This window comes from Natrix helvetica, assembly GCF_964273705.1.
Source record: "Natrix helvetica genome assembly, chromosome: 1".
NCBI classification, from domain to species: Eukaryota; Metazoa; Chordata; class Lepidosauria; order Squamata; family Natricidae; genus Natrix; species Natrix helvetica.
The window spans coordinates 117,092,690-117,120,515 of record NC_138548.1 but is presented as its reverse complement, the minus strand read 5'-3'; the positions used below and the strand labels follow the sequence as shown (position 1 = coordinate 117,120,515).

The 27,826-nt window shown below is 46.1% G+C and overlaps 1 protein-coding gene across 1 annotated transcript in view; it reads right to left on the bottom strand.

The window, feature by feature from the left end:
• The window catches only part of LOC309388973 (NACHT, LRR and PYD domains-containing protein 12-like), a gene marked incomplete at its 3' end in the record, with an annotated part of 113,647 nt that overhangs the window by 80,102 nt on the left and 5,719 nt on the right, over window positions 1-27,826 (bottom strand). The window contains exons 2-3 of the mRNA XM_081946803.1: window positions 25,878-26,169; window positions 13,408-13,446 (exon numbers count right to left, since the gene is read on the bottom strand). Of these exons, the coding sequence (XP_081802929.1) occupies window positions 13,408-13,446; window positions 25,878-26,148 (310 nt within the window). The 5' untranslated portion in view covers window positions 26,149-26,169. The remainder of the gene's footprint in view (window positions 1-13,407; window positions 13,447-25,877; window positions 26,170-27,826) is intronic.

Genomic DNA, 27,826 nt, shown 5'->3' with positions numbered 1-27,826 from the left:
CTTGAATACATAGCGGAAAAAAGAATGTTGAGTGTTTACATTGTTGGTGCTATATGAACAAGTTGTTCTTGTTACATCAGTCCACCAAATGCTTTACCTAACCCTTCAAACCGGCAGTGGGGGGGCCATAACTGAATGACTGCTACAAAGCTGGGGCACCTGAACTAAGTCATTGTGCTGGAGTGGTATCTGGAGCAGAGTGTTGAAACCAGGTGAGTGATTGACAAACTCACAGAAAAAAAAGCTGATCATAATCTTAAAAAGGATCCCGAAGCAGAATTAGCTGCTAACTGGTTTTCAGGGAATGTTATTGAAAAAAAATGGCAGAGGAGGCTAAGCACCAAAGCCTCAGAGGGTTTTATCTTCTGCAATTGGAAGTGAAGAAAAAATTAACAACTAAAAGAAAGAGTCCAGTCTCCATTCTCCTTATCCTATTCTATTCTTTGTGGATTAAAAGCATTTTTGATGGCTATTGACAGCTAGCTGTGGGATTGCATTGCGGTCTGGAGAGGGCTATTTACCGGAGAGCAGAAAATACTACACTGGCTAGTGGGGAAAAAAAAGTAAAACAGAGGGAAGTCATCCCCCCCCCCAATTTTAATTTTTTTGTGTGGATTTAAAGCACTTTGAAAAAGGGGGAGTGTGTTAGATATTAACATATATCGAGATAAGTCTTCCCTCAGGTCCGCTCCTACAGCGGGAAACAGGTATTCCTCTGATTGGTCAATGGGCGTGCCTCATCCCTATAAAAGGGGAACCCTCCGACCACAGAGTAAGCTGGATCACTACTACTACTAATAAAATGAGCTGTTGAGTTACTTCGTGTCCGCAGTCTGTCTCTCGTTGCCCAGATCTAACATTGGCGACGAAGGTGGGATTGAGAGACAGATAGGACGAAGAACGCTACTTCAAGAATCTCCGGATTTGATCCAGCCCAGGAATTCGGCAGAAATTCCGGCAGCCATCTCAGATCACCGCAGCGCGGCAAATTCAAACTGAGAAGATGGCGATGCATGCTCCCCCCGCTCCTTTCGACCCAGCAACCGACGAATGGGAAGCCTTCATGATTCGCTTCGAGTGTTTCCTCGAAGCAAATGAGTACACGGGGATCACCGATGCAAGAAAGAAAAATATCTTCCTCGGCTACTGCGGAAAGGAAGTCTTCAATACGGCCAGAGACCTCACCGCGCCTACTCCAATACAAGCAGTACCATGGGCGACGCTGAAACAAGCCTTGGAAACACATTACGCGCCAAAACCGTCCCGCCATGTCAGCCGCAAAGAATTCAACATGAGGACTCAAAAGGCGGGAGAATCCATTAACCAATTTGTTGCAGCTCTACGAAGAATAGCAGCCCACTGTGAATACAGGGATTTGGAAGAGCATATCTTAGAGCAATTCATCTGTGGGGTAAGAGACATTTCGTTGCAAAAGAAACTGTTAGCCAACCCGAATCTAACCCTACAGTCAGCATTGAACAAAGCAAGAGCGTCGGAATCAGCGGAGAAATCAGCAGTGACCATACAACGAAGGGTCAGCGAAACCCAGCCAGCACCGAGACAAACCAGAGTCCACTACGAAGACGCAAGCCCCGACTACGTGGATCCCGAGTTCGAGGACAGTCACCTGATGCAGAGCAGTCACTGGAGGCCTGGGGGAAAACCCGGATCCCGTTTGCCGCCCTGCGCAAGCTGCGGAGGGAATCACCCCAGGTCTACTTGCAGGTTCAGGAACGTTGTTTGTTCGCACTGCAACAAACTTGGGCACATCGCACGAGTGTGCCGGAGCGGAGTCCCTGCCTCACGGCAGCCACCCATGTACCGCCAACAGAAGCCCAACCCAGGGGCTTGGCGAAATCAAAAAGGGCGCCCAGAGAGAAATCCACAAGTGTTTACCCAGAGAGAAACTTCCCAAAGAGCTGAACGAGCGTATTCACAGAGAGATTACTCACAAGAAAGTGAGCGAGCGTATCCCCAGAGAGAATTCAAACAGAGAGCTGAAAGAGCGTTCTACCAAGACGCTCAACGAGAGTATTCTCAGGATGTAGACGATGAGATAGAGTTGACCCAGAGAGAGGAGTTGCGAACGTATCTCACCACGATACATCAGGTCCGCCCTAAGCGGCCCAAAAGGCTGAAAGTCACAGTCCTCTTGGAGGGCTCACCCTGCGAGCTGGAAGTTGACACAGGATCAACCCTGACGATCATTTCATGGGCATCCATGAAACAGGCCATTCCCAGCCTCAGAAAGAGCCAACTGCGCGCTCCAGACGTCCTGCTACGAGACTACCAGGGGAACCAAGTCCCCATCGTGGGCCAAGGCACATTCCACATCCAGTTCAAAGACATCGAAGCCCAGCTGCCCGTGACCATCTCCAGCGCGCCATTGCAGAACCTCCTGGGGCTTGATTGGTTTGAAGCCCTGGGATTAGAAGTCACCGGAATCAACGCCGTGAGAAACAGCAGCGCTGAAAAGATCTTTAAGGAGTTCGAGGATGTGTTCAGCTCCGGTCTTGGTAAGTATGTGGGCAAACCAATATCGTTCAATTTAGACCCAAATGTGGCGCCAATCCGACTTAAACCGAGACGAGTGCCTTTTGCACTCCGCCCAAAAATAGATAAAGAAATAGATAAGTTAGTGGAACAAGGAATCCTTGAGCCGGTAGATCACGCGCGTTGGGAGACACCTATAGTGACCCCAGTTAAGCCAGACGGATCAGTCCGCATCTGCGCAGACTATAAATGCACAATTAATGTCGCGCTACAACAGAGCGCATATCCGGTGCCCGTAGTACAGCACCTATTGCACTCATTGGGGCCAGGAAAGGTTTTCGCTAAGTTAGATATGGCACAAGCTTACCAGCAACTGCCAGTAGATAGCGCCACAGCGGAGGCCCAGACTATAGTGACGCACAGAGGAGCGTTTAAATGCAACCGGCTACAATTCGGCGTAAGTATTGCTCCAGGATTGTTCCAGAGCGTCATGGAACGACTGTTGCAAGGGATACCGGGAGTCGTCCCATATTTTGACGATATCTTGGTGTCCGCTGCAAACGAGGAGCAACTAAACAAAAGAGTCAGATCTGTTTTGGCCAGAATCAGAGAGAAGGGCCTCCGCCTTAAAAAAGAAAAATGCCAAATTAACGTGCCTAGCGTAGAATTCCTGGGTTATAGAATTGATGGTCAGGGAATTCACCCCACTGAAAAGAAAATTAAGGCGATCCAGGACGCCCCCACACCACGAAATCAAACCGAGTTGCAGGCCTTCCTCGGACTACTTAATTTCTACAGCGTTTTTCTGAGACAGAAGGCGACCGTTGCTGAGCCACTACACCGTCTACTCCAGAGGAACGCACCATGGAGATGGGGACGAGCCGAAGCTACAGCATTCGCCGGGGTAAAGCGCCTGCTCACCACTGACTCACTACTTGTGCAATACAGTCAGACCCTCCCGCTGGTATTGACCTGCGACGCATCGCCTTTCGGGGTTGGAGCAGTCCTCAGCCACAGGATGCCCGACGGAAAAGAAGCACCCATTGCTTTCTACTCCAGAACTCTTTCATCGGCCGAAAGGAACTACAGCCAAATGGACAGAGAAGCGTTGGCTGCCGTTGCAGGTGTGAAACGTTTCCATGAATACCTCTACGGCCGCGATTTTGAACTCATTACTGATCACAAACCGCTGTTAGGACTTTTGGCGGGAAATCGCCCCACTCCGGTCTCCCTTTCTCCACGCATGACCAGGTGGACTGTTTTCCTGGCTGCGTACTCTTACAAGTTAATTCATCGACCGGGCTCCACTCTAGGACACGCAGATGCACTCAGCCGTTGCCCATTACCAGACATTTTGCCAGACCCCACTCCAGAAGTACCGGTATTGCTCATTGACTGTTTGGATTCGGGACCGGTTTCTTCCTACGATGTTGCAAGGTTCTCCTCGAAGGACAATTTAATAAAGCAAGTGCAAACTTGGGTATGGAGGGGGTGGCCAAAGGGAAATGTGGGCCCGGAATTCAAAATGTTTTGGTCTAAACGGGACGAACTCTCCGTGTTACAGGGATGTTTGTTGTGGGGGGATCGAGTTGTTATTCCTTTTGCTCTACGAAAAAATGTATTGAATGCTTTACATATGGGTCATCCGGGGATCGTGAGAATGAAAGCGTTAGCGAGAAGTTATGTGTGGTGGCCCAATATGGACAAAGAAATAGAGGAGTGGGTGGCCACTTGCGACCCATGCCAGGAGTCGAGACCAGCACCCCCGGAAGCGCCCGCCACAGAATGGGAGAAACCCAAGGCACCCTGGTCACGCATTCATATTGATTTTGCAGGGCCATTCCAGGGTCAAACCTTCCTCATAGTTGTAGATGCTTATTCCAAATGGTTAGATGTAGTCCTAATGACATCAACCACGGCAGAGGCAGTTATAAAGGTTCTTCGGCGGCTTTTCGCCACCCATGGTCTACCAGATCTCTTAGTATCGGACAACGGGCCCCAATTCACGGCCATGCAGTTTGAGACATTTTTAGCAGGGTTGGGAATCAGACACGCCCTCATCGCGCCATTCCATCCAGCGTCCAATGGTCAGGCAGAAAGAATGGTGCGGTTCGCGAAAGAGGCCCTCGCCAGGATGGGCCCGGGGGATTGGCAATCACGCATTGACCATTACCTCCTCATTCAACACATTACCCCGAGCGCAACGACGGGTAGGAGCCCCGCTGAACTACTAATGGGTCGCCGCCTACGGTCTCACCTGGACAGGCTCCACCCGAATTACTCTACCTCGGCTCCCCCAGACTCTACAAGTAAGGTCAGGTCTTTTAGAGAAGGAGACACTGTTTATGCTCAAAATTACACAGGGGGGACATTGTGGATACCGGCAAGGGTCATTGGCATCATGGGCCCTTGATCGTATTTGTTAGAGCTAGAAGATGGGCGGAATTGGAGAAGGCACATCGATCAGCTTCGAGGTCGCCTAGCACACTCCAACTTAAGGGATGAGGGCGAAAGTTTCCTGTCCACAGAAAGACAACCGCAGGGAAACTTCATCCCAGGAAACGACGACACCGGCGAGCTAAGCGGGGGACAGGACATCACGCACGCAGCTGAGCAACCCCCCGTCATCACAGCCGCTGAGCAAACCCCCGTCATCGCAGCCGAACAAGATACCAGGGAAAAGAGCATCGAAAACGCAAGACCTCCAGAAACAGAAAAAGCACCCGATCCTGCAACTACTTCAAACCAACAGGAAACCAGTCCTGCAAGCACTTCAACACAACCTGAACTCCGACGTTCCTCCCGAACAAGACAAACACCCACCTACCTAAAGGACTATGTCACCTACCGCAACGTCCCATCTAGGAGGGGAGGGGTGTTAGATATTAACATATATCGAGATAAGTCTTCCCTCAGGTCCGCTCCTACAGCGGGAAACAGGTATTCCTCTGATTGGTCAATGGGCGTGCCTCATCCCTATAAAAGGGGAACCCTCCGACCACAGAGTAAGCTGGATCACTACTACTACTAATAAAATGAGCTGTTGAGTTACTTCGTGTCCGCAGTCTGTCTCTCGTTGCCCAGATCTAACAGAGTGAGAGTTGCAGCTGCAGTTGACCTTGGATACAGGAGGAGACTTTGAAAAACAAAAACATTGTTTTGACTGTAATTATCTACAGCAGTGGAAGAGAAAGGAAACCTTAACTTGGATTGGTCTGGACTAAATTTAAAACTGAGCAACAGAATTTGGAAGACCCTAATCTGCAATTTAAATGTGGTGGAACCCAAAAATTTAAAAATCTGGTAAAATAGTTAAAAAGTTAAAATAGTTAAACTTGCATAATGGAGATTTGGATGTATGATGAACTATTCATGATGCTGAAAAGCATGCATGAAACGTTAATTGGTAAAGAAAATCAAGGAAATCAAAGGGAACACACAAAACAAGGAATAGGAGAAGAGGGGAGCACAAATTATAGGAAGATAAGGTGGGAAAAAGAAGAATTGAAAATAAAATGCAGATAGACGATTTCACTGGGATTTACAGTCACAAAGAAAAAGCAGATAAAGGAGATCTCCCCCAAAAGAAACCACAACATTTTAAGGAAAGGAGAACAGGGAAAACCCTGGGGAAATTTACTAGAATAATAAAAGTAAATACTCTGAAGAAAAGATACAATAATCACAAAAATAGGAAAAAGAAAAAGAAGTTAGGAGAAAGGGGGAGAAGAAGGAAAAGAATTAAAACTGGATTTTTTGAGAGCCCAAGAAAAACCGGTTAAAAGAGGAAGAAAGGGAAAAGGAACCACTGTATTTTTTGGAATATAAGACACTTCCAAGTATAAGAAGATGCACCTAGATTTTAGGGAGGAAAACAAGGGAAAATATCTGCCTCCCAGCAATTTCCCTCCTTGCAACAAACAGTACAGACAATACACACTGTTTTAGTATTATATTTCAGACTATACTTGTACAGATGCTGTTAAAATTGATGTGCTTTCTGGAAGTATAGTTATTCTCTGCTATTTAAAAGAATAGCACTTTTTAAAACAATAGCAATGGGCCTCTTCAGATCAAGCATTTATTTTAAAAAGCTTCTTCATTTTGCTCATTGTCTAAAACAATAATAAAGCAGTCTTTAAAAAATAAGTCTAATAATTTGAACATTCTATAGGCATTTATAGTTGTTAACTTACCTCCTTGCAGCAAACAGCCTGATTAGCACAAGAAAAAAAAATCTGCCTCTGCCTTGCAGCAATTTGCCTGGTGGAGCAAACAGCAAGTTTCACTTTCAATTTCTCCCTATCATCAGCTGTTTTTGCCTACAGGGTTGCTATAGCTTATTGAAGCCTCTGCAGGTTTACTGCAAAGAGGTAAACTGCTGGGAGGCAGTGGGTGGGTGGGGCTACATTCAGTGTATAAGACACAACCAAATTTCCACCCTTTTTTAGGGGGAAAAAGGTGTGACTTATACTCTGAAAAATACAGTACATTTGTAGACTAAAGAGAATAGTAGTAAGGTTATTATTGTGATGTAACTAATTAAGAAATGAAGAAATGATAGTACATTGTTAATTGTAAAAAAAATGAAAGAAATGCTCTCTATGCTTAAATTGAATTAGAGAATGTGTTGTGGCCCAGCAGGAGCAGTTGGAGCTGCCACCAGACTCCGACAGCGAAGGTCCTTATGAGTCGACTCTGGAGGATGTGGAGAACCCTGGACAGGGTTCCGACTCTGAGCAGGGCGCAGAGAGGCTGGTCGGCCACCAGGAGGCGCCTGAGGCATGGAGCAGTGGTGAAAGCCAAAGGGATTGTGCTCTTGACGTCATGCCTTTGAGCAGTGGGGAGGAGATAAGGGAGTGGTTTCTGGATGCCTGGCAACAGAGAGCTGATAGACATAGAGAACAGCTACGCATTTACAAGAGATGGTTGGACTCAGGTGATTGTAATCAGGCTCCTCTCAAGGCTATTTAAGGAGGGACTTTCCGAAAGTTGTTTTGCAGGAATCAACTTATCATTAGAGTTGGAGACACTCTCTGTGTCGTACCTCGGCAGGCTGGATTGCTGCCAAGGTGTTATCTGTACCTGGATTGCTGCCAAGGTTTAAACTGTGTGTAAATAAAACATCTTGCAGAGACCTTGTTTCGGAGTGCTTTGGTATATGAGAAGGGGGGTCAGAACAGGCAATTATGGACTATCTTGATTATATACTCCTTAGAAAGAATATGCTACTGTATGGTTGAGAAAAAGATCAAACTTCATTCCATGGAAACCCAACAAAGTTCATAGGGAGGGTTTCTTTGTACAATGGGCTTCTTGGGTCAACAGTGAATATCAGTTATCAAAAATGTAGCTAGAAAATTAAGCAGACAATAGGCAATTACAAAAAGGGAAGCCAACTTTCTGAATTCTGTTTCTTTGCACTTAGTGACTTATAAATAGACTAATGTTCTGAAAACCTGACCTAAATCACTATGTATTTTAAATAGCTGTAAAGCTGTGCTGAAAAAGTTGTTCTCTGGCAGTCTGGAAGACATTGAGGAAATGGTGTGTGTGTGTGTGTGTGTGTGTGTGTGTGTGTGTGTGTGAGAGAGAGAGAGAGAGAGAGAGAGAGAGAGAGAGAGAGAGAATGAAAGAATAAGAAAGAAAGAAAGTTGGAGAGAGAGAGATAAGAAGGAAGGAAGAGAAAGAAAATAAGTTGGGGAGAGAGACACAAGAAGGAAAGAAGGAAAGAAAGAAGGAAAGAAAAAGGAAGGAAGGAAAGACAGAAAGAAAGAAGGAAGGAAAGAAAAGAAAGAGAGAAAGAAAGAAAGAAGCCCAAAATTTTGGTTGCTAAGCAAGAGTGTTGTTAAGTGAGTTTCACCACATTTTCCACCCCACCCAGTCACATGGCCAGCAAGCCACTCCCACAAAGCAGGCCACACCTGCAGAAGAGGCTCTTAAACTTTTTGAAACCCACCACTGTGTCAATGCCTCACCAGCCATAAACCTCACCACATGTCACTGATTGAAAGATTATCAGCAACTAGGCAAAAAAGTTAAGGAGCTGGGAGCACAAGTGGTATTCTCATGAATACTCCCAATGAAAGGTCAACATCCATTGAGGGAAAAAGAATTCTAGAAATGAACTTCAGGCCAAAAGGTTAGTATCACCAAGAGAACTTTGGTTTCCTGGATCATGGACTACATTACCTATAGGAAGGACTCTGAGCAAGGGATAGGCTGCAGCTCCAAAAACAGGGGAAAATATATATGTAGTCCTCAAGTTACAAATGTAATGGAGCCTGCCTAATCTGAGGATTGGTGGGAGGGAATCTCCTATCTTGAACAAGATCACTCTCTGCTTTCACGCATGCATTTAATAAGAGAATGTAGTTTGTTAAGTGCACATGAGGCATCTCACGGTGGGGAAGGCCATGGGGGAGCCTAGTGATGGAACAAGCCACCTGCTTAAGAGCACTCAAATTCTCCCCCGACCCACAGATACTTCATTCTCCCTCCTCTGGGATGTCCCCACAATAGCTTCCTCCACATCCTGCTTCCCAGGGTGACTTACCTTATGAAGATCTGTCTCCTCTACAGCCTTTTTGTTTGCCTGCAGCCTCCTTTCTTGCTTGAGGAGGTCTCCGGTGACAAAAAATGTGGCTACATCCAGCCCTCTGGGCCTCCTGTTTCATTACTGGAGGTCTCATCAAGCAGTTCTCCGGAGAGAAAAGAGGCCCAGAAGGAAGAATGTGGGCCTCTGGGCCTCCTTTTTCATTACTGGAGGCAGGGGTGAAATCCTACCAGTTAGGACCTGTTCAGGAGGAGAGGAGCAGACAATTGGCCTGGGTCGCCAAACCAGTTGTGACCACTGGCTGGCCACCCCCAAACTGGTCCCCCAGTCACCACTTGCTTGCCTCCCCCCCCCAATCTCTGCTCTGCAGCTTGCCTCCCTGAAGTGCTATGCTCCTGATCTGCCTGCCAGGTAAGCCTGTGAGTTGTGGCTTAGCTAGTTGCCCCTGCCCCTCCCCACCATCCCAACCTGCTTCCCCTACTCCCTTCCCCGCAGCTCTGTCATGCTTCCCTGCCTTCAGTGCAGCCTTCCCGGTGGTCCCCCACCCACATTTGCCTTCTGAGGTTGGCATCCAGCCCAGCACGGCCACTGTGTGGGAGGGCAGTCCTTGGTGGAAACGCAGACACTGCACTGGGGCTGAGAGGGGTGGCAGTGGTGGCAACAGTGTTCCAGGAGGGCAAGCGGACATCCCAGGGCTGCTGCACATGTGCACTTCCTATTTCTGCAAAGGCAAACCCACTTGCAGGGTGATCCAAAGAGAGGAGGGGGATGCTGCAGAAAAGGCAGCCTTCCACCTGGGCCAGCATGGAGCAGTGGGAAGGAGTCATGGGACAGTGAGTCAGACATCAGCAGTGAGTTATTAGATGCTCGTTACCGGCGTGCTACCCAGCGTAAGGAGCAATTGAGCAGTTACAGGAGGTAATTGCTCTCAGCTGCTGATAATTAGACTCCTCTCCAGACTATAAAGGGGCTGCTTGTGGACACGTCCTTTGCAGGAATCAACTGATCATTGAAGTTGGAGAACCTCTTAGATCGGTATCGTATCTTGGCAAGCAGGATTGCTGTCAAAGTGTGCTGTGTAGCTGGATTGCTTCCAGAGTTTACCCTGTGCCTGTATTGCTGCCAAATCGTTATCTGGAACTTGGCAGGCTGGATTGCTGCCAAGGTTGAAACTGTATGTAATAAAAAACCCTTTGCAAAGACTTTGTGCCGGAGATTTGGTATACGCATTGTGGGGGGGGGGGCAGAACAAGAATGTATGCTGTTTATAGCAAAATATACCAATGGAAAAAATAAGAAAGGAAAATTTGAATTGAAGATATAGTTTATGTATTAAGAAAAAATAATCATAAAGATGAAAAGTAATGGAAGAGAATAATTTGGCAGAAAGTGAACATGAAACTATGATGTAAAAAGGTCTATGTAAATGAGAGGATGTAAAAGAAAAGATACAAACAACTCTTTGTTCCTATAATATGTATAATTTGTAATAAAATATGAAAAACCTTGGATAAAAAAAAACCCAAATCTGACTTCCGGTTCCGGCGGCTGACGGCGAAGGGCAGGTTCTGCTCGCCCCGCGTATCCCTGGTGGGCTCCCCACTCCTTGGGGGGCACAGGACGCCCCGTAGAGGCTCCTGCCGGAGGGGCGGCACTGCGGGGGATCCCCAGGATCGGCGGCGGCCGGTGGGGGGCCCCCCACCTCGCTCCAGGCACTGGGGAGCACGATGGGGAGAGGCACTGGCGTCTTTGCTGTGAGGCTGTTCGGAGAATAAGCGAGCTGAAGGACGCGGCTGCGGTGCGGTAAGGCGTAAACTCCCTTCCATTCCCTTCTACTGAGTTGGAGAAATTCTCAGCAGTTTAAATTCCTTTCGTTCAGCTTGACTTGGAGAGGCGCGGCTGGAGGGAGGGGGATTTCCCCCCCCTCGGACAGGCGGCTTGAAACAATTTTGCTCTCAGCCCCAGGGGAAGGAGGAGGGGGAGAGCCAACCAATGATGTCACGCCCTTACTAAGTGTGAATTTCTGGACTTAACTTTACAAGATAATAATGATCTGGGAACTTTGGAAACTCTGAACTTTTAAAACTTTGTTATGCCTCTAAACCCGAAGCTGGCAGGGCAAGATGGCACACTTCCGTTGTCTTTATGAACTGTGAAATCTGACTCCACCTATAAAGCCTCAGGCTTCCGGTCTTTGTCTCCGTGCTTCTCAGATAAATCTCTTGTGGATTGCTACCTTTTGATCTCCCTGGAGTGAAATGTCCTCTATTGCCAAAGGGATTAGAAAATCTTTCCTACCTGGACTCCCTGTTTCCTGGACCCTCTTGGCTGTCCTGCCTTCCTGATTGATCATCCTATATATTGACTGAACTCTTTACTTAATAAAAATGCCTCCTAAAAAACCACCTCCTGGAAAGCCTGGCTTTGCTGCCTCTGCCCCGACATCTGCAACCTCCAGTCCCAGTACACAATCAACAATAACAGCTTTGATGCAACCTAAAGCTACAGAGACGGAGTTCCAACAAATGTTTCAACAACTCCTACAGGGACAAGAGGAAATAAAGAAACAATTGAAGGAGATGAAAGAAGAAATTAAAGAGAATCAGGCTCAAATTAATAAGAACTCACAGAGACTGGACCTTTTGGAGGGCGGGACGGCTGAGATGAGGGAAGGGATTGAGGGGGCACAGAAGGGAAACAAAGAACTTGATACCCAACAGATGAAAATGGAGTTTGAGAGAATGTCCTTTTACCTTAGATTTCAAAATGTGATAGAGACAGATGATGAAAACATAAGGGACATCATGACAAATATTTTGGCTGAATACATCCAGAAGGAAAAACAACAGATGGGGTGGGAAATAGATCTGGTTTATAGAGTGAACTCAGCCTATGCCAGAACACATAATGTACCCAGGGAGGTACATATTAAATTTCTTAGAAAAAGTACAAGAGATGAAATTCTGAGTGCACAAAGGGGGCAAGCCCTGACATACCAAGATAGGGAAATAACCATACTGAAACAGATCCCCAAGAAAGTGAGGGAAAAAAGAAAAAGCTATTTGCAGCTTGCGAAGAAACTATACCAGAAGGGGGTCTGGTTTAGATGGGGGATGCCTGAAGGTATGTTAATTTTCTGGGAGGACACAAGAGTCAGAATTAACACACCCATAGAGGCGCAGGCCTTTATGGAAAAAAATAAAGTGTTCCTAGAAAAACCAGACGATCTAACAACAGACATACAGGACACGGGAGGGGCTGGAGCTCTGTCGGCGGGGGGAGATGGGGCAATACCGAGAAAGCTCAGATCACAAAAATGAGCAAGAAAATCCACCTGACATAAATGTACCGAACTTTTAACTTAACTTATATGCTGAATACATGTTATTATGTTGTAATGAATGTTGTGTAAATGTATACCATGAGTATGGAGGGAGGGGGCACCTGCCGCACCTTGCAACTGCCAAAATTTGTAACCTTTCCCCTACCTTTTTTCTTGTAAAATTTAAAAAAAAACCAATAAAACTTTGTTTAAAAAAAAAACCCAAATCTATATTAAAATGTCCAATATAGATTATATTTTTTCAACATAAAATAATAATATTGACTTGTAGATCCTTATTACATTTCTATAGAAAAGGAATCAATAAGCAATGCCATTTATGAAATATAACAAGAATAACATCTCATTTAAAAATACATATTTGCAAAGTCTTACTATTATATTTAGAATGGAGGTTATTATATACCTCAGACAGATTTTGGTTTTAACTTTTGGTGATGGCTATATTCTTTTGAACTATTTCATGGAAATTGTGACTGGACAACAAAAATGGATTCTTTCTGCAATTCTTAGCAGTAGGAGACTTTTTGTTTAAAATTACAAAGGAACTTTATGGCCTCAATTAGCCAATGGACAGAAGATTTCATGTTACTTACATATTCTGAATAAATTGTGTACAAACAGAAATTATGAATGGACAATTATAATGTAATACTAGAAACCTCTGTCTTGTTGGGTAATCATTTTAGATATTTCCTTATCTAAACAGAAAAAGAGAATGACAAGGGAGAGAGGAGAAAAACAATGGGGCCAAACTTCCCCACTGAGTTTCCTTTTGGGAAGCTGGCAGGATGTATTGCAAACCCTTCCTTCCTTCTTTCCTTCCTTCTTTCCTTCCTTCTTTCCTTCCTCCTCCCTCCCTCCCCTTTTTTCCCATGGTCAGCACTACAAAGCTTCCTGGAGTTTTCCCCATTCACAATACTTTGCATAGATGGAGAAGGAGAGGAAAGGAAATGCTCATGCTAAATTAGTTTTAAACATAATTCAATGACCCTTTGAATGATTCCTGCCTTACCTGATAAATCTGGAAGTTGGTGAACATCAACATCTGCAACTAAAGATGGATTAGAATTAGTGAAATACACATTACAAAAATGGGTAATAGATTTTTTTTAAAAAAGTACATGCATGGGTTTGTAACTTTTATGAATGTCTAGCAATATCAATACTTAGACTTATATACCACTTCACAGTGCTTTATAGCCCTCTCTAAGCTGTTTACAGAGTCAACATATTGCCCCTAACAATCTGGGTCCTCATTTTACTGACCTCGTTAGGATGGAAGGGTGAGTCAATCTTGAGTCAGTGAGAATCAAACTGCTGAACTGCAGGTAGGCTGCAGAACTGCATTCTAACCACTGTGCCAACCATGGCTCTTAACATTATATACAGTGTTGGGATCCTCCCAATTTAACAACTGGTTCGGTAACCATGCAATTTGTTTCTTCCTGTGTTCTTCAAGTGATCTGTCACCTCCTGTTGAGCAGATGGAATCATCCCCTCCCATCAAAAAACATTTTCCATCTCTCGGGTTCAACTACACGTGGTCCCCTGGGAGGCCTTAATTAACCATGGATGTAAAAGAGACCAGGATTCAAGCCCCCAAGGAGCCCAGTCACTTCCTCAAGGCTAACTGGCCCAAATGCCAGGACAAATTGCCTTGTGCAATGGGCAGTGACTGACTGACAGTGTGGTAGAATTTGCTGAAGAATCCACATGCACCAGCAGCTGAAATCTGAATGAAGCAGAAAAGTAGCATATTATAGAGTTTGAAGTGAGATTATCAATAAGGAAATATAAATAATTTGGTTATTTTTATTCAGCAAAGTTTTCCTTGTCAGGAAGGAGAAAAATTAGTTTGCTTCTGTTGCCTCCTATTAAAGTAGAGCTGAGCTGTCTTCTGACTCTTGAGCTCCCTATTGCCCCATTCTTCTAGGAAAGCAAGATGTGGGCCTGAGTGCTCACTGCCTATGTCAGCCAGGAGGATCCCACATTTCCTTCTGCAATACTCCCCTTTCTATCCCAATTTATTTTCCACGTGTGGATGGTGGGGGTAGAAATCCCTGAACTCCCAACAGTGAGGGCTTTGTGGTGTATGGTGAGTGTGGCCCACATTACAAGCTTCTACCATTTATTCTCCAAGTAGGTCTTAAATTTGGGGAAACTTGCATACCATCTTCATCACATCATCAAGCTCCCAATTTGGAAAACAATTCCTTTGTTGTTTCCAATTGTGTATATATCTCTTTCAGGCATTAGAGTCTTAAATCTGACCGAGATTTCTTGCCACCACCAAGTCTCCTTTGCCAACTCGGTGCCACCATTTCTTCACAGGACATCTCAACACTGGAAATTCACTTTTGGGATTACTTGCTGCAGGCGCTGGATGGATAGCTGGGTGAGTTAGCAGGTGAGTGAGCAAACAGGCTGTCAGAGGGGAGCAACAATGGGAGGGCACTGGATGGAGAGCAGGCATGAGGGTGAGCAAGCAGGCTGGCAACGGTAGGTTGGCTCTGCCCTGAATGCTGAACTAGAAGTTCAGCTGCAGAAGAGAAAGGGGTGAGGGTGGGGAGGAAGTGGCAGGTGGAGGCTTCCTTATCTGACACTCACCACCAGGGCCTCTTGGGCTGTGCTAGTTGGGAAGTGAGATACAGATATTTAGCAGGCACATAGCAGCAGCACTGAGTGGGGTACTTCCCATTTTGACCCTCTTACCACCAACGTTGCCTCTGCAAATTGGTTCTGGACCGAATGGGCAGCTTGACTGTGGTGGTGTGCGGGCAGTGGGCTTCTGCCATGCTGCAAGTTTTTAAACTGCCAGTTTCTTTCTATGCTGCGGCTTTGCCCAGTTTTTCTTTACAGCAACACACCTATGCACATTTTTTAAAGCACTGTGGCTCTGGCATTTTTTTCTCTTCTATGGCTCTGCAAGACTTTTTTTAAAGTGCTGCTGCCACATTGCGAGGTTTTTTTGTACAAGGTGGCACTGTTGTAAAAAAGAATCTGGCAGGGGCTGTGGCACTATAAAAACTTGCACAGGTGCAGGATGGGGGAAATAGTGGCAGAGCCACAGAGCTTTAAAAGAAACCTTGCAGAATGGAAGACACTCCGCCACTGCCCACATCCCACCATATCTAAATTGCCCCGTTTGGGTTGAAGCCAAGGCACAGAGGCAATGGAGGTGGTGAAGGGGGTCAAAATAGGAAAGCCCTTTCCTACCGCTGCCTTCCCACCCTCTGCCCCATCCCCCACTGCAGCTGAACTGCCGATTCAGCATTTGGGTGGAGCCAACCTAATGCCGCCACCCTCTGACAGTCTGCTCACTCATCCTTCCACCCAGCTCTCCACCCAGCACCCCTCCCAATGCCTCTCCCCTCTGACAGCCCTCCCACTCACTCACTCACTCACTCACCTGCTTGCTTACCTGGCTCTCCATCCGGCACTTGCAGTGAATTAACCCTGCAGCGAATTACCGGTGTTGAGATATCTTATGAAGAAATGGCAGCTCTGAGTTGACAGAGAGGACTTGGAGGTGGAGCCCTCATCTGGCCATGCTGAGCTAGCAACATTGAGTAATCATAGATCCCTTGCTACAGAGTTGGTCTCCCAGTTGATATCAGGATTGTTACAGTCTTCCATTTCTACTGTGGTATACTTCCTACATACATTTGTTAACTGGCTGGCAAAATGTTCATCTATTTCTTATGATTGGTTGGGTGGCAGGTAGTGTACATCTATGGCAATGTCACTATTTTTTCCTTTTATATTGGCCGATATACATTCTTGGGTTTTTTAAATCTTTCATCATGAACATATTAAACAATTTGCATCCACCCATTGCTACATTTCAGTCATAAGTTTCATCTCACCAGGATTCTGTAATAGCAACCATATCATGCCACCTTGTGTAATATTGCTTCTAGGTCATCCTGTGTATTTCCCAAACTTTGTAAAAAAGCATCTGAGACTTTTATGCCTGTCCATGTGTATGTTTCCTGCTTCTTCTACTTGGTGTTTGGGATTTTCCTTTTTCTCATCTCTACCTACCTGATTGTTTGATTTGTTCTCTTTGGGTTTATGATTGGTTTTGTGTTCTAGACTTACTAAAGATTGGTCATTCTGCCCCCTCAATTTTAGTTTAAAATCTTTTTGATGAGCCAGTTGTTTTCAGAGTACAAGTAATCCCTGGGTTATGAGCTTTCCCTTAGTGAATGTTCAAAGTTACATGATAATACCCATAGTGTTTACAAACAAGTCCTGAAGTTATGAATATAGCAGCCTCATGGAAGTGGTTCACTTTTATGAACTACTGCAGAGGCTCTGCAACATTCCCCCTGCATATTTCACCCACCCGACTCCAGCTGGGTCTTCGCAGGGACTTCACCTATGGAGACTCACTTATCTTGCGAAGATCTGCTCTCTGTCGCAGTTTCTTTGCCTGCTTCATTCCTTCAGACTTTCAGTGAATTTGCAAAAAACAGAGGCCTAACGAACTGCAAGATCATGTGAGATCAGTAGTGCGAGATCTTGTGCTACTGATCTTGCATGGTCTTGCACTTTAGGGCTCTATTCTCTATGAATTGAGCCCTGGATATTGGAGGGAAAGCTTTGGTCCTTCAGGCCTTCCCTCCATTTGCGGTTTCCTTGTCTAAGCTTGCAGGGAGATTGTATTCCTGTAGACTTCGACAGCCCTTTGCAAAAAGTCTTTGTTGCCTCCAGTGGAGGTGGGGAGGGGCAGATGCTTCCATCCGAAACTCTATTCCTGCTAGCAAGGGCTTTTTGAAAAGGGCTGATGAAGGGATGCAATATTCAAGTGTTTGCCAATGAGAAAGGCCCATGAGCATCCTTCCAAGACTCCTTTCTCGCCAGAGATCCAGATGATGAGGCCTCCGGTCAGTGGTGAAATCCACAAATTCTCCCTACCAGTTCTGTGGGCATGGCTTGGTGAGTGTGGCTTGGTGGTCATGTGACTGGGTGGGCATGGCCAGCTTGATGTCACTCATGTCGTGAGGTTCGCCTGGTACGTCAGTTGCACCCCTTCCTGGATCGGGATGCTCTGTGCACAGTCACTCATGCCCTCGTCCTTTCTCGCCTGGACTATTGCAATGCTGTCTACATGGGGCTGCCCTTGAAGAGCACCCGGAGGCTTCAGCTGGTCCAGAATGCAGCCGCGCGGGTTGTCATGGAGGTACCTAGGTGCTCCCATGTTACACCCCTTTTAGGCGGCCTGCACTGGTTGCCGGTTGTTTTCCGGGTGCGATTCAAGGTATTAATTATGACCTTTAAAGCGATCCATGGCTTAGGCCCAGGGTACCTGCGAGACCACCTACTGCCACCAATAGCCTCCCACCGTCCAGAACGATCCCACAGAGTTGGCCTCCTCAGGGTGCCGTTGGCCAGACAGTGTCGGCTGGTGACCCCCAGGGGGAGAGCCTTCTCTGTGGGAGCGCCTTCCCTCTGGAATGAGCTGCCCCGGGAGCTCCACATAATCCCTGACCTCCGGTCCTTCCGACGCGCCCTAAAAAGTTGGCTTTTCCAGCAAGCCGGCCTGGCCTGTTAATTTTTTCATTTTAACTTATTTTAAATGTATTGTTTTTTTTTAAATCGGTTTGTGGTTTTTTTGGAAATGGATCTAATCTTTTTTAACTTTTGAGATGTGTGTTTTTTAATGTTGTACGCCACCCTGAGTCCTTTTGGAGAAGGGCGGCGTATAAATCCAAATAAACCAAACCTAACCAAACGTCACTCACTGTTAGATCCAGAAGCTGCATATTCTGAAGCACATTCTGCCCTTCTGAAGCCCCCAATGCTTTGAGTTTCCTTCTGCCATCTGGCTTCACTGCCCAAGCGAACCTCTTCCCCTTCTCTTCCTCCACTCTCCATCCCCACCAATCCTCTGTACAAACCACCTGCCCTGTTTCTGCAAAGGCAGAGCTCCCCCTGCAGGCCAATCCAAAGAGGGGAGGGGGATGCTGCCTTCCACCATGGCCAGCATGTCTCCCATGCTGGCTCCACAGGGCTTGGGGCTCCAAAGCAGCCAACTGTCTTCCCACCCGGTCACCTGCCTGCTCTCTTTGCAGATCAGCCCAGTCAACTGTTGGCGCCACTCCAAGAACTCGGCCCATGGAGTCTGGCATTCTAAGGGAAGGTCACTCATCCACGGCGCCGCTTCCTGCCAGCAAAGAAGCAAAGCAAGAGGCATGGAAGCAGCCGGCAGGTGGATGAGTGGCAGCCCCGGCACAGAAAAAAGGTCAGCCGCACCAGCATGGAACCTGCAACACTTTCCCTTCAGCCTGGCGGCAGTGCTTCATCTTCACGAAGTGTTACATAGTATGGCACCATTCGCTTTCATTTCATGGGAGAGGGAAGAAAGCAAATGGTGGTTCCACAGTGCTACTCCAGGAGGGCAGGCAGACATCTTCATCCAGGCAGGGAGGGAGGGCGGCAAGAGCAGGCAAGATGGGAAAGGCACCTCATATTGGGGAGGAACGGCGATCACTCAGCCAGGGCTACCTCCGTGGCGGCTGCATAGGCCTCTGCGCCAGTGCAATGTCCTGCTTCAGCCAGTCACGCGACTACAAGTGTGCCGACCTGGTCTTCGCCAAGATGAAGCGCTGCAGCCCAGGCCAAAGCGAAAGCACCACAGGCTCTGCAGTGGCCTCTCCCGACATGGGGGGTTCCCACCCACCCGCCGGTGACTTCCATGCTTTCACTTCACTTCTTCGCTGGTGGAAATCAGCGCTGCAGCCGAGTCTCCTTCCCCTGGAGCGTCAGTCTCTGTGGGCTGAGTTCCCAGAGTGGTGCTGGCAGTTGGCAGGCTGATCTGCAAGGAGAACAGGCAGGTGGCCAGGGGAGGCATGTGGCCCAGGTGGAAGGCTGCCTTTTCTGCAGCATCCCCCTCCTCTCTTTGGATCACCCTGCAAGTGGGTTTGCCTTTGCAGAAATAGGAAGTGCACATGTGCAGCAGCCCTGGGATGTCCGCTTGCCCTCCTGGAACACTGTTGCCACCACTGCCACCCCTCTCAGCCCCAGTGCAGTGTCTGCGTTTCCACCAAGGACTGCCCTCCCACACAGTGGCCGTGCTGGGCTGGATGCCAACCTCAGAAGGCAAATGTGGGTGGGGGACCACCGGGAAGGCTGCACTGAAGGCAGGGAAGCATGACAGAGCTGCGGGGAAGGGAGTAGGGGAAGCAGGTTGGGATGGTGGGGAGGGGCAGGGGCAACTAGCTAAGCCACAACTCACAGGCTTACCTGGCAGGCAGATCAGGAGCATAGCACTTCAGGGAGGCAAGCTGCAGAGCAGAGATTGGGGGGGGGGAGGCGAGCAAGTGGTGACTGGGGGACCAGTTTGGGGGTGGCCAGCCAGTGGTCACAACTGGTTTGGCGACCCAGGCCAATTGTCTGCTCCTCTCCTCCTGAACAGGTCCTAACTGGTAGGATTTCACCCCTGCCTCCAGTAATGAAAAAGGAGGCCCAGAGGCCCACATTCTTCCTTCTGGGCCTCTTTTCTCTCCGGAGAACTGCTTGATGAGACCTCCGGTAATGAAACAGGAGGCCCAGAGGGCTGGATGTAGCCACATTTTTTGTCACCGGAGACCTCCTCAAGCAAGAAAGGAGGCTGCAGGCAAACAAAAAGGCTGTAGAGGAGACAGATCTTCATAAGGTAAGTCACCCTGGGAAGCAGGATGTGGAGGAAGCTATTGTGGGGACATCCCAGAGGAGGGAGAATGAAGTATCTGTGGGTCGGGGGAGAATTTGAGTGCTCTTAAGCAGGTGGCTTGTTCCATCACTAGGCTCCCCCATGGCCTTCCCCACCGTGAGATGCCTCATGTGCACTTAACAAACTACATTCTCTTATTAAATGCATGCGTGAAAGCAGAGAGTGATCTTGTTCAAGATAGGAGATTCCCTCCCACCAATCCTCAGATTAGGCAGGCTCCATTACATTTGTAACTTGAGGACTACATATATATTTTCCCCTGTTTTTGGAGCTGCAGCCTATCCCTTGCTCAGAGTCCTTCCTATAGGTAATGTAGTCCATGATCCAGGAAACCAAAGTTCTCTTGGTGATACTAACCTTTTGGCCTGAAGTTCATTTCTAGAATTCTTTTTCCCTCAATGGATGTTGACCTTTCATTGGGAGTATTCATGAGAATACCACTTGTGCTCCCAGCTCCTTAACTTTTTTGCCTAGTTGCTGATAATCTTTCAATCAGTGACATGTGGTGAGGTTTATGGCTGGTGAGGCATTGACACAGTGGTGGGTTTCAAAAAGTTTAAGAGCCTCTTCTGCAGGTGTGGCCTGCTTTGTGGGAGTGGCTTGCTGGCCATGTGACTGGGTGGGGTGGAAAATGTGGTGAAACTCACTTAACAACACTCTTGCTTAGCAACCAAAATTTTGGGCTTCTTTCTTTCTTTCTCTCTTTCTTTTCTTTCCTTCCTTCTTTCTTTCTGTCTTTCCTTCCTTCCTTTTTCTTTCCTTCTTTCTTTCCTTCTTTCCTTCTTGTGTCTCTCTCCCCAACTTATTTTCTTTCTCTTCCTTCCTTCTTATCTCTCTCTCTCCAACTTTCTTTCTTTCTTATTCTTTCATTCTCTCTCTCTCTCTCTCTCTCTCTCTCTCTCTCTCTCACACACACACACACACACACACACACACACACACACACACCATTTCCTCAATGTCTTCCAGACTGCCAGAGAACAACTTTTTCAGCACAGCTTTACAGCTATTTAAAATACATAGTGATTTAGGTCAGGTTTTCAGAACATTAGTCTATTTATAAGTCACTAAGTGCAAAGAAACAGAATTCAGAAAGTTGGCTTCCCTTTTTGTAATTGCCTATTGTCTGCTTAATTTTCTAGCTACATTTTTGATAACTGATATTCACTGTTGACCCAAGAAGCCCATTGTACAAAGAAACCCTCCCTATGAACTTTGTTGGGTTTCCATGGAATGAAGTTTGATCTTTTTCTCAACCATACAGTAGCATATTCTTTCTAAGGAGTATATAATCAAGATAGTCCATAATTGCCTGTTCTGACCCCCCTTCTCATATACCAAAGCACTCCGAAACAAGGTCTCTGCAAGATGTTTTATTTACACACAGTTTAAACCTTGGCAGCAATCCAGGTACAGATAACACCTTGGCAGCAATCCAGCCTGCCGAGGTACGACACAGAGAGTGTCTCCAACTCTAATGATAAGTTGATTCCTGCAAAACAACTTTCGGAAAGTCCCTCCTTAAATAGCCTTGAGAGGAGCCTGATTACAATCACCTGAGTCCAACCATCTCTTGTAAATGCGTAGCTGTTCTCTATGTCTATCAGCTCTCTGTTGCCAGGCATCCAGAAACCACTCCCTTATCTCCTCCCCACTGCTCAAAGGCATGACGTCAAGAGCACAATCCCTTTGGCTTTCACCACTGCTCCATGCCTCAGGTGCCTCCTGGTGGCCAACCAGCCTCTCTGATTCCTGCTCGGAGTCGGAACCCTGTCCAGGGTCCTCCACATCCTCCAGAGCCGACTCATAGGGACCCTTGCTGTCGGAGTCTGGTGGCAGCTCCAACAGCTCCTGCTGGGCCACAACACTTGCCTATCAATCTAACAGTATGGCAATTGACAATCTCTTTATATTTCAACTCTAACTCTTTCAGTCTTAAAGGTTTGGTAAGGAGAAATCCAAAAATTCTTTTAAAGAGGAAAAAATGCTTGCACAATTGCATCCATGGAGACATGTATATATACACAACACAGAGAGAAACAAACTTAACAAAGTGCTAAGTCTGCCCACCAACTAACTAACTATCTAACTCTCTCTCTCTCTTTTAATGTGTGTGTGTGTGTGTGTGTGTGTGTGTGTGAGAGAGAGAGAGAGAGAGAGAGAGAGAGAGAGAGAGAGAGAGAGAGAGAGAGAGAGAGAGAGAGAGAGAGAGAGTGTGAGTATCCCTCCTTCCTTCAGCCCAACACTCTCGCTGGCATCCAGGCCAGATGAGAGAGACTGCAAAGGGTCTCCCCGAGTCTAAGGCAGCGAGTCATCCGATGGGAAACTTGCCTCTTGGAAGGAATGACCCGGCTTGGCTCCTGCTTTCGATCTGCTGCCCAACAACCGAATGGAGAAGCGAAGAGGCAGGAGAGACGAAGCGAGAGCCAAGCAGGGTCATTCCTTCCAAGAGGCAACTTTCCCATAGAATGACTCACTGCCCTAGACTTGAGGAGACCCTCTGCAGTCCTTCTCATCTGGCCGGGATGCCAGTGAGAGTGTTGGGCTGAAGGAAGGAGGGATGCACATGCTCGTGTCCTCCCTCTCCTTCTCCCTCTCTCTCTCTCTTGTGTGCAAATGGCAAATCTGAGCAGCTGCTGCTGGGAGCCCATCCCATGCCTTCTCCCAACCCCCACACCCCTCCTCTCAGCTACTTTCTGCCTTGTGGACCTAGAACTGATTGCTGACTCCAGGCTGGCTCTCCTCTCCTATTATTGTGGAAGGCGTCTCACCACTGTGTGGCAGTTGAAAACTGCTGCACGGTGTTTTGTTGCCACGTGCACGGCCGTGCACCCACGCAGCTTAGAGGGAACATTTACTGCCACTGACAGCTGTCAAAGAGAAGGAAGGACTCCTGCCTTGGGAAGGGGTTTGACTAGATTACCTCCATGTTCCCTTATATGCTCCTAGGTCTACTCTACTCTACACACATAGGAATGAAGGAGGCTGTGGCAGACTCATTTGCCTCGGCTAGGCTATCTCATTTCGTGAGGCAGATGGAGAAAGAAAGGAGCTAGCCGAGGCAAATGAGCCTGCCCTGCAGCCTCCTTCATTCACACATGTTCGGGCAATGGGGGGGGGGCTTTCTTGTACACCTTCAGAAAGCCCCTCCCCGGCCGAATGTATGAATGAAGGAGGCTGCGGCAGACTCATTTGCCTCGGCTGGCTATCGCGTTTCATGAGGCAGACGGAGAACGAAAGGAGATAGCCAAGACAAATGAGCCTGCCCTGCAGCCTCCTTCATTCACACATGTTCGGGCAATGGGGGGGGGGGCTTTCTTGTACACCTTCAGAAAGCCCCTCCCCGGCCGAATGTATGAATGAAGGAGGCTGCGGCAGACTCATTTGCCTCGGCTGGCTATCTCGTTTCATGAGGCAGACGGAGAACGAAAGGAGATAGCCAAGACAAATGAGCCTGCCCTGCAGCCTCCTTCATTCACACACGTTCGGGCAATGGGGGAGGGCTTTCTGAAGGCATGCAAGAAAGCGCCCCCTCTGCCCGACCATGTGAATGAAGGAGGCTGCAGGGAAGGCTCATTTGCCTCAGCTAGGCTATCTCCTTTCGTAAGGCAGATGAAGAAGGCAGCATTGGCAGCGGCGCATTGCTGGGCAGCAGGCAGGGAGAAAGAGGGCACAGCATTTCCGCCCTTGCCCTTGGGGCTCTTCTTGTGGGACATGCTGGCTGGCACTGCTTTAGGGCGTTCCAGCCACTGGCTCCTCTGTGCACAGCCCGGCTCCCAGCGGCATGGTCGGTCTTTTTTTGGGAGGGAGAAATCCCCAGAACCAAGTTGCCAGCACCCTGAAGAGGTCTGCGTGGGGCTGCAGTGGCTGCAAAGCACGGCATGAGAGGCAGAAGTCCCTGAACCCAGTGGGGCAATGCAGCTCCAGCAGCCCTCACTAAGGTTTCCCTCTTCCTCCGCCCAGCCCTCCTTTACTTAGGCTTCTTTGTCAAGAAGCGGCTTTGGGGGCTAATGGGAGAGGAGAGTGAAAAGAAAAAAAACATATGAGAGCTTGCAGTGAGGCTTTAGCAAGCTCAGCCTCTGAGGCGACAGCTGAGGCAAGACTGAGCTAGCTGCTGATGACTCTGCATAACTGTTAAAAAAAGCCTCTAAAAGCGCCCTCTACTATGAGGCAGGAGGCATGTAGTTCTCCTGCCTCATAGTAGAGGGCGCTTTTTAGAGGCTTTTTTTAACAGTTAAGCAGAGTCATCAGCAGCTAGCTGAGTCTTGCATCAGCTGTCGCCTGAGAGGCTGAGCTTGCTAAAGCCTCACTGCAAGCTCTCATATGTTTTTTTTCTTTTCATGATGAGAGGTGAGGCTGAGCCTCACTTGCCCCACCTAATTGCAAGTCACTGCTTTCAATATTGTGTTCAGATTCTTTGTTGTGTCATTCATCCCTATGTGAAGGAGGAGAAAGGGGTCTTTTGGCCTAATTCTTTTGGTGAGGTTCTCAGCCACATCTCTGATTTTTGCTCCAGGGAGATAACATATCTCCCTACATTGAATGTCTGGTCTGCAGATAGCTGGCTGGGTTCACCTGAGAATATAATCTGCTATCATCAAGACTCATCTACCTTTCTTGGGAGAGGTAGTCTGGGATACTTTTCTGTTTATCACAGATGTGTTTGATAATGTGACTTTTCAAGGAATATTTGATTATGTCTTTTTTCTAGGTGTCTGCATGTGTTTGAGGAGAAGGTTGTGAGTCTGCATGTTTTAATCTGGGGGAGAAATTGATTGCTCAGTTGTAATGGGGCTAGATTGAGATTGGTAAAATTGGGTAGTATGGGTTTGTTATATGTATGCTGCTTCTTTCTTTGATTGTCATGTTTCCTTCTGTGTGTGACATGCCTCCATTTACCTTCCGGTTTAGCCACAGGGTCAATTCCTCTGGGAGCTGTTTGTTCATTATTTGGTTCGATTTGGATATAATCTTGTTACATAGGTTGGAGTAGGGCTAGAGTTGCCTCTAGAACCCTTGCTTTTTCTTCTGGGTAGTTCATGTAGTTTACATTTAATACATTTATAATTTGGGTGTTCTTTGAGCATAAGCACATACATTGAACATATATTGCATACCACAATAGTGTCAGTCATCTGTTCAACAAGTTTGTTTCTTTTTTGTTGGTTGCTTTAAGGGTTAAATATATACAGTATATAAAAGTTGGAGATTTTGTCTCAATGTATATTTGAAGAAAAAATATAGTTTAAAAATGTTTCATTTTGGGAGTTCATTGAAGGAATTAAGAGAATGCTGCCCTTCTTTGGTCTCTGACTCCACCCAGCATAACATGCCCTGTTCTCTTCCCTAGTAGCAACAGTAGCATCACCACCTATAAGATACTTTAATACTGTATTATGTCAGGAAGGATGCTGGGAACAAGGATGGATTAAATTAAACCTTTAAAGATCTCCCTTAAATTTAGATCAGTGGAATAACATCTTTGCCTTGAACTTGGCCTACCCATTTACTTTAACAGTGACAAGAAAATGTCAAGCTGAGTGATAGTGCAGATGTTCCCTTAGATTTGATTTCAAGCTCAAGACCTGGAATCTCAGACTGGGATAAAAGTTCCACTCTGAAATCCCAGGGAGCCACTGCCGATCCTAACCACCACCAACAAATCGGGTGAGCAAGATTCAGTGGCAAAGAAATGATAATGGCTCTTTATTGCCATTTGATCTTAAGTGGAGAGAACATTTCTTTAATATGTTGGGTTTGCTTACCTTTCTGTCCAGTTTCTTCAAGTTTTTTTGCAAGATCATTTCTGTTGCATTCGCGAAAGACATCAATGCACACCTCTAGGGCATCTTCTACATAATGTTGAATCAGGAGATCTACAATGTCGTGTATCTTTGCTTTCTCCAGTGAAGCTCTAGAAATATTTGGCCTTTCATGATAATCAATATAATTTAGCCACCATTTAAAGTCTTCTAATTCTTTCTCAAGGAGTTCATTCAATGCATTGTAAAGTTCTTTTTTCACAGTGTTATTCATGTCAGTTATGATGGATTATATCTAAAATTAAAATTAGAGAATTAAACTAATATGGAAAATGAGATTTGAAGGCAACAAGTATTCAAGTTATACTAGTTAGCTCATTCACAAAGGCACAGCAGTTTATTTATCATTTCATTCATACTGGTTTGTCTATGTCACCCATTCCATACATTCTAGGCAGGCTATATTCCTAAAAGGTAGACAGCACTTATCCTGACCTGAGATGGCAAGCTATAAGCAAGAAGCCTCTCCTTCAGGTTTCCACCTGTCTTTTCCAACGATATGAACCCAGAGTGTTCCTTTTGGCTTTAACATCATGGGCAAACAGATTCCCCTTGAAGTAGCTTATCCCTGTTTGGAGCCACACTATTCCGAAGTTGCAAAAAAAACTGTAAACTGTTCCTTCTGGATTGTCAGAAAAGATGCCATGGAAATGTAGAGGGTGTTTTCTCACTATCTAATCCCATTTAGGTCATTCATAAGAACAAACACTGTAACTTCCATCCCTGAACTCAGATCAGAAGAGATGCAGATACGGAAGTTGGAGATGGAATGATAATTATTCAAATGATGACTTTATATATACAAAAAAAATAGTAAAAAGAAATAGTAAAGAAAAAGGTATAGACAAAAGTGTGGAAAATAACAGAAAGCCAAGAAGATGAAAAAAGACTAAAAGAAGCTATTTCTGGCCTTGTTTTACAATAACTACTTGATACAATATATCTCTCAAAATTGCATACTATAGTTTCCCCAATACAGTCCTTTTTAATCAATAAATCCAGGAGTTCATTTTTATCCATTTTGAGCAAAAAGTTCTTAAGGAGTTTTTAGTCTTTATAAAGTGATTTTTCTTCCTTCCCTAATCAAACATCTCAATTTAGCCATTTATGAAAGTTCTACCATCTTTGTGATTCATGTCACCATTGTGGCTATCTCTGTATTTTTTTCCATATTTGCTCCTTGCAATTACCATGTATAAAACCAATCACCCATGAGTCTTTTTTATTGGCTATTCATAAGTCCTAGGAAGAAAATTTCTAGTTTTATTGGAATAGCAATTTTTTTAGTTCTCTGCATATATATTGGCATTCACTATTTCATTAGCCTGCCATGCATGGCAATCTGTCCCTTTATGGTTTCCATGATTTCAACAGCAATTAGAAGTGCCTTTACAAATTTTAGATAATGTATCATATACCAACAGTACAACATCTTATAAAAATTCTTTTTAGGTTCTAAGGTAGAGTGAATTTCAGACTTTTTGACCATCATCTCCAGTTGATCTATTTATATGTTATAACCAACATTCTTAGTGCATTTTATCATGCATTTTAACTTGTTCCATTTCAAATCTCAACAAAAGTTTGTACATTTTGTAGTCATATATTTACTGTACATATATTATTCCTTTTGAAGACTTTGGATTTAATATTTTGCTTGGTGGGCTTTCTGCCAGACTTTGCTTTATTGGTACTTTGGGGAGGTGGGGCTGTTTGCAGGTAAGTTTAATGCAAAGGGGATCAGGGAAATGACATTAAGGGCTGGTGGTGTTTAATTAAAGTCCTTAAACACCCTGCGTATGTGCATGGGATCTGGAACAGCATTTAGAAAAATCCTCTATTATGGAAAAATATGTTTTGTTTATATTTTAAGGAATCATTTTAAAATCCCC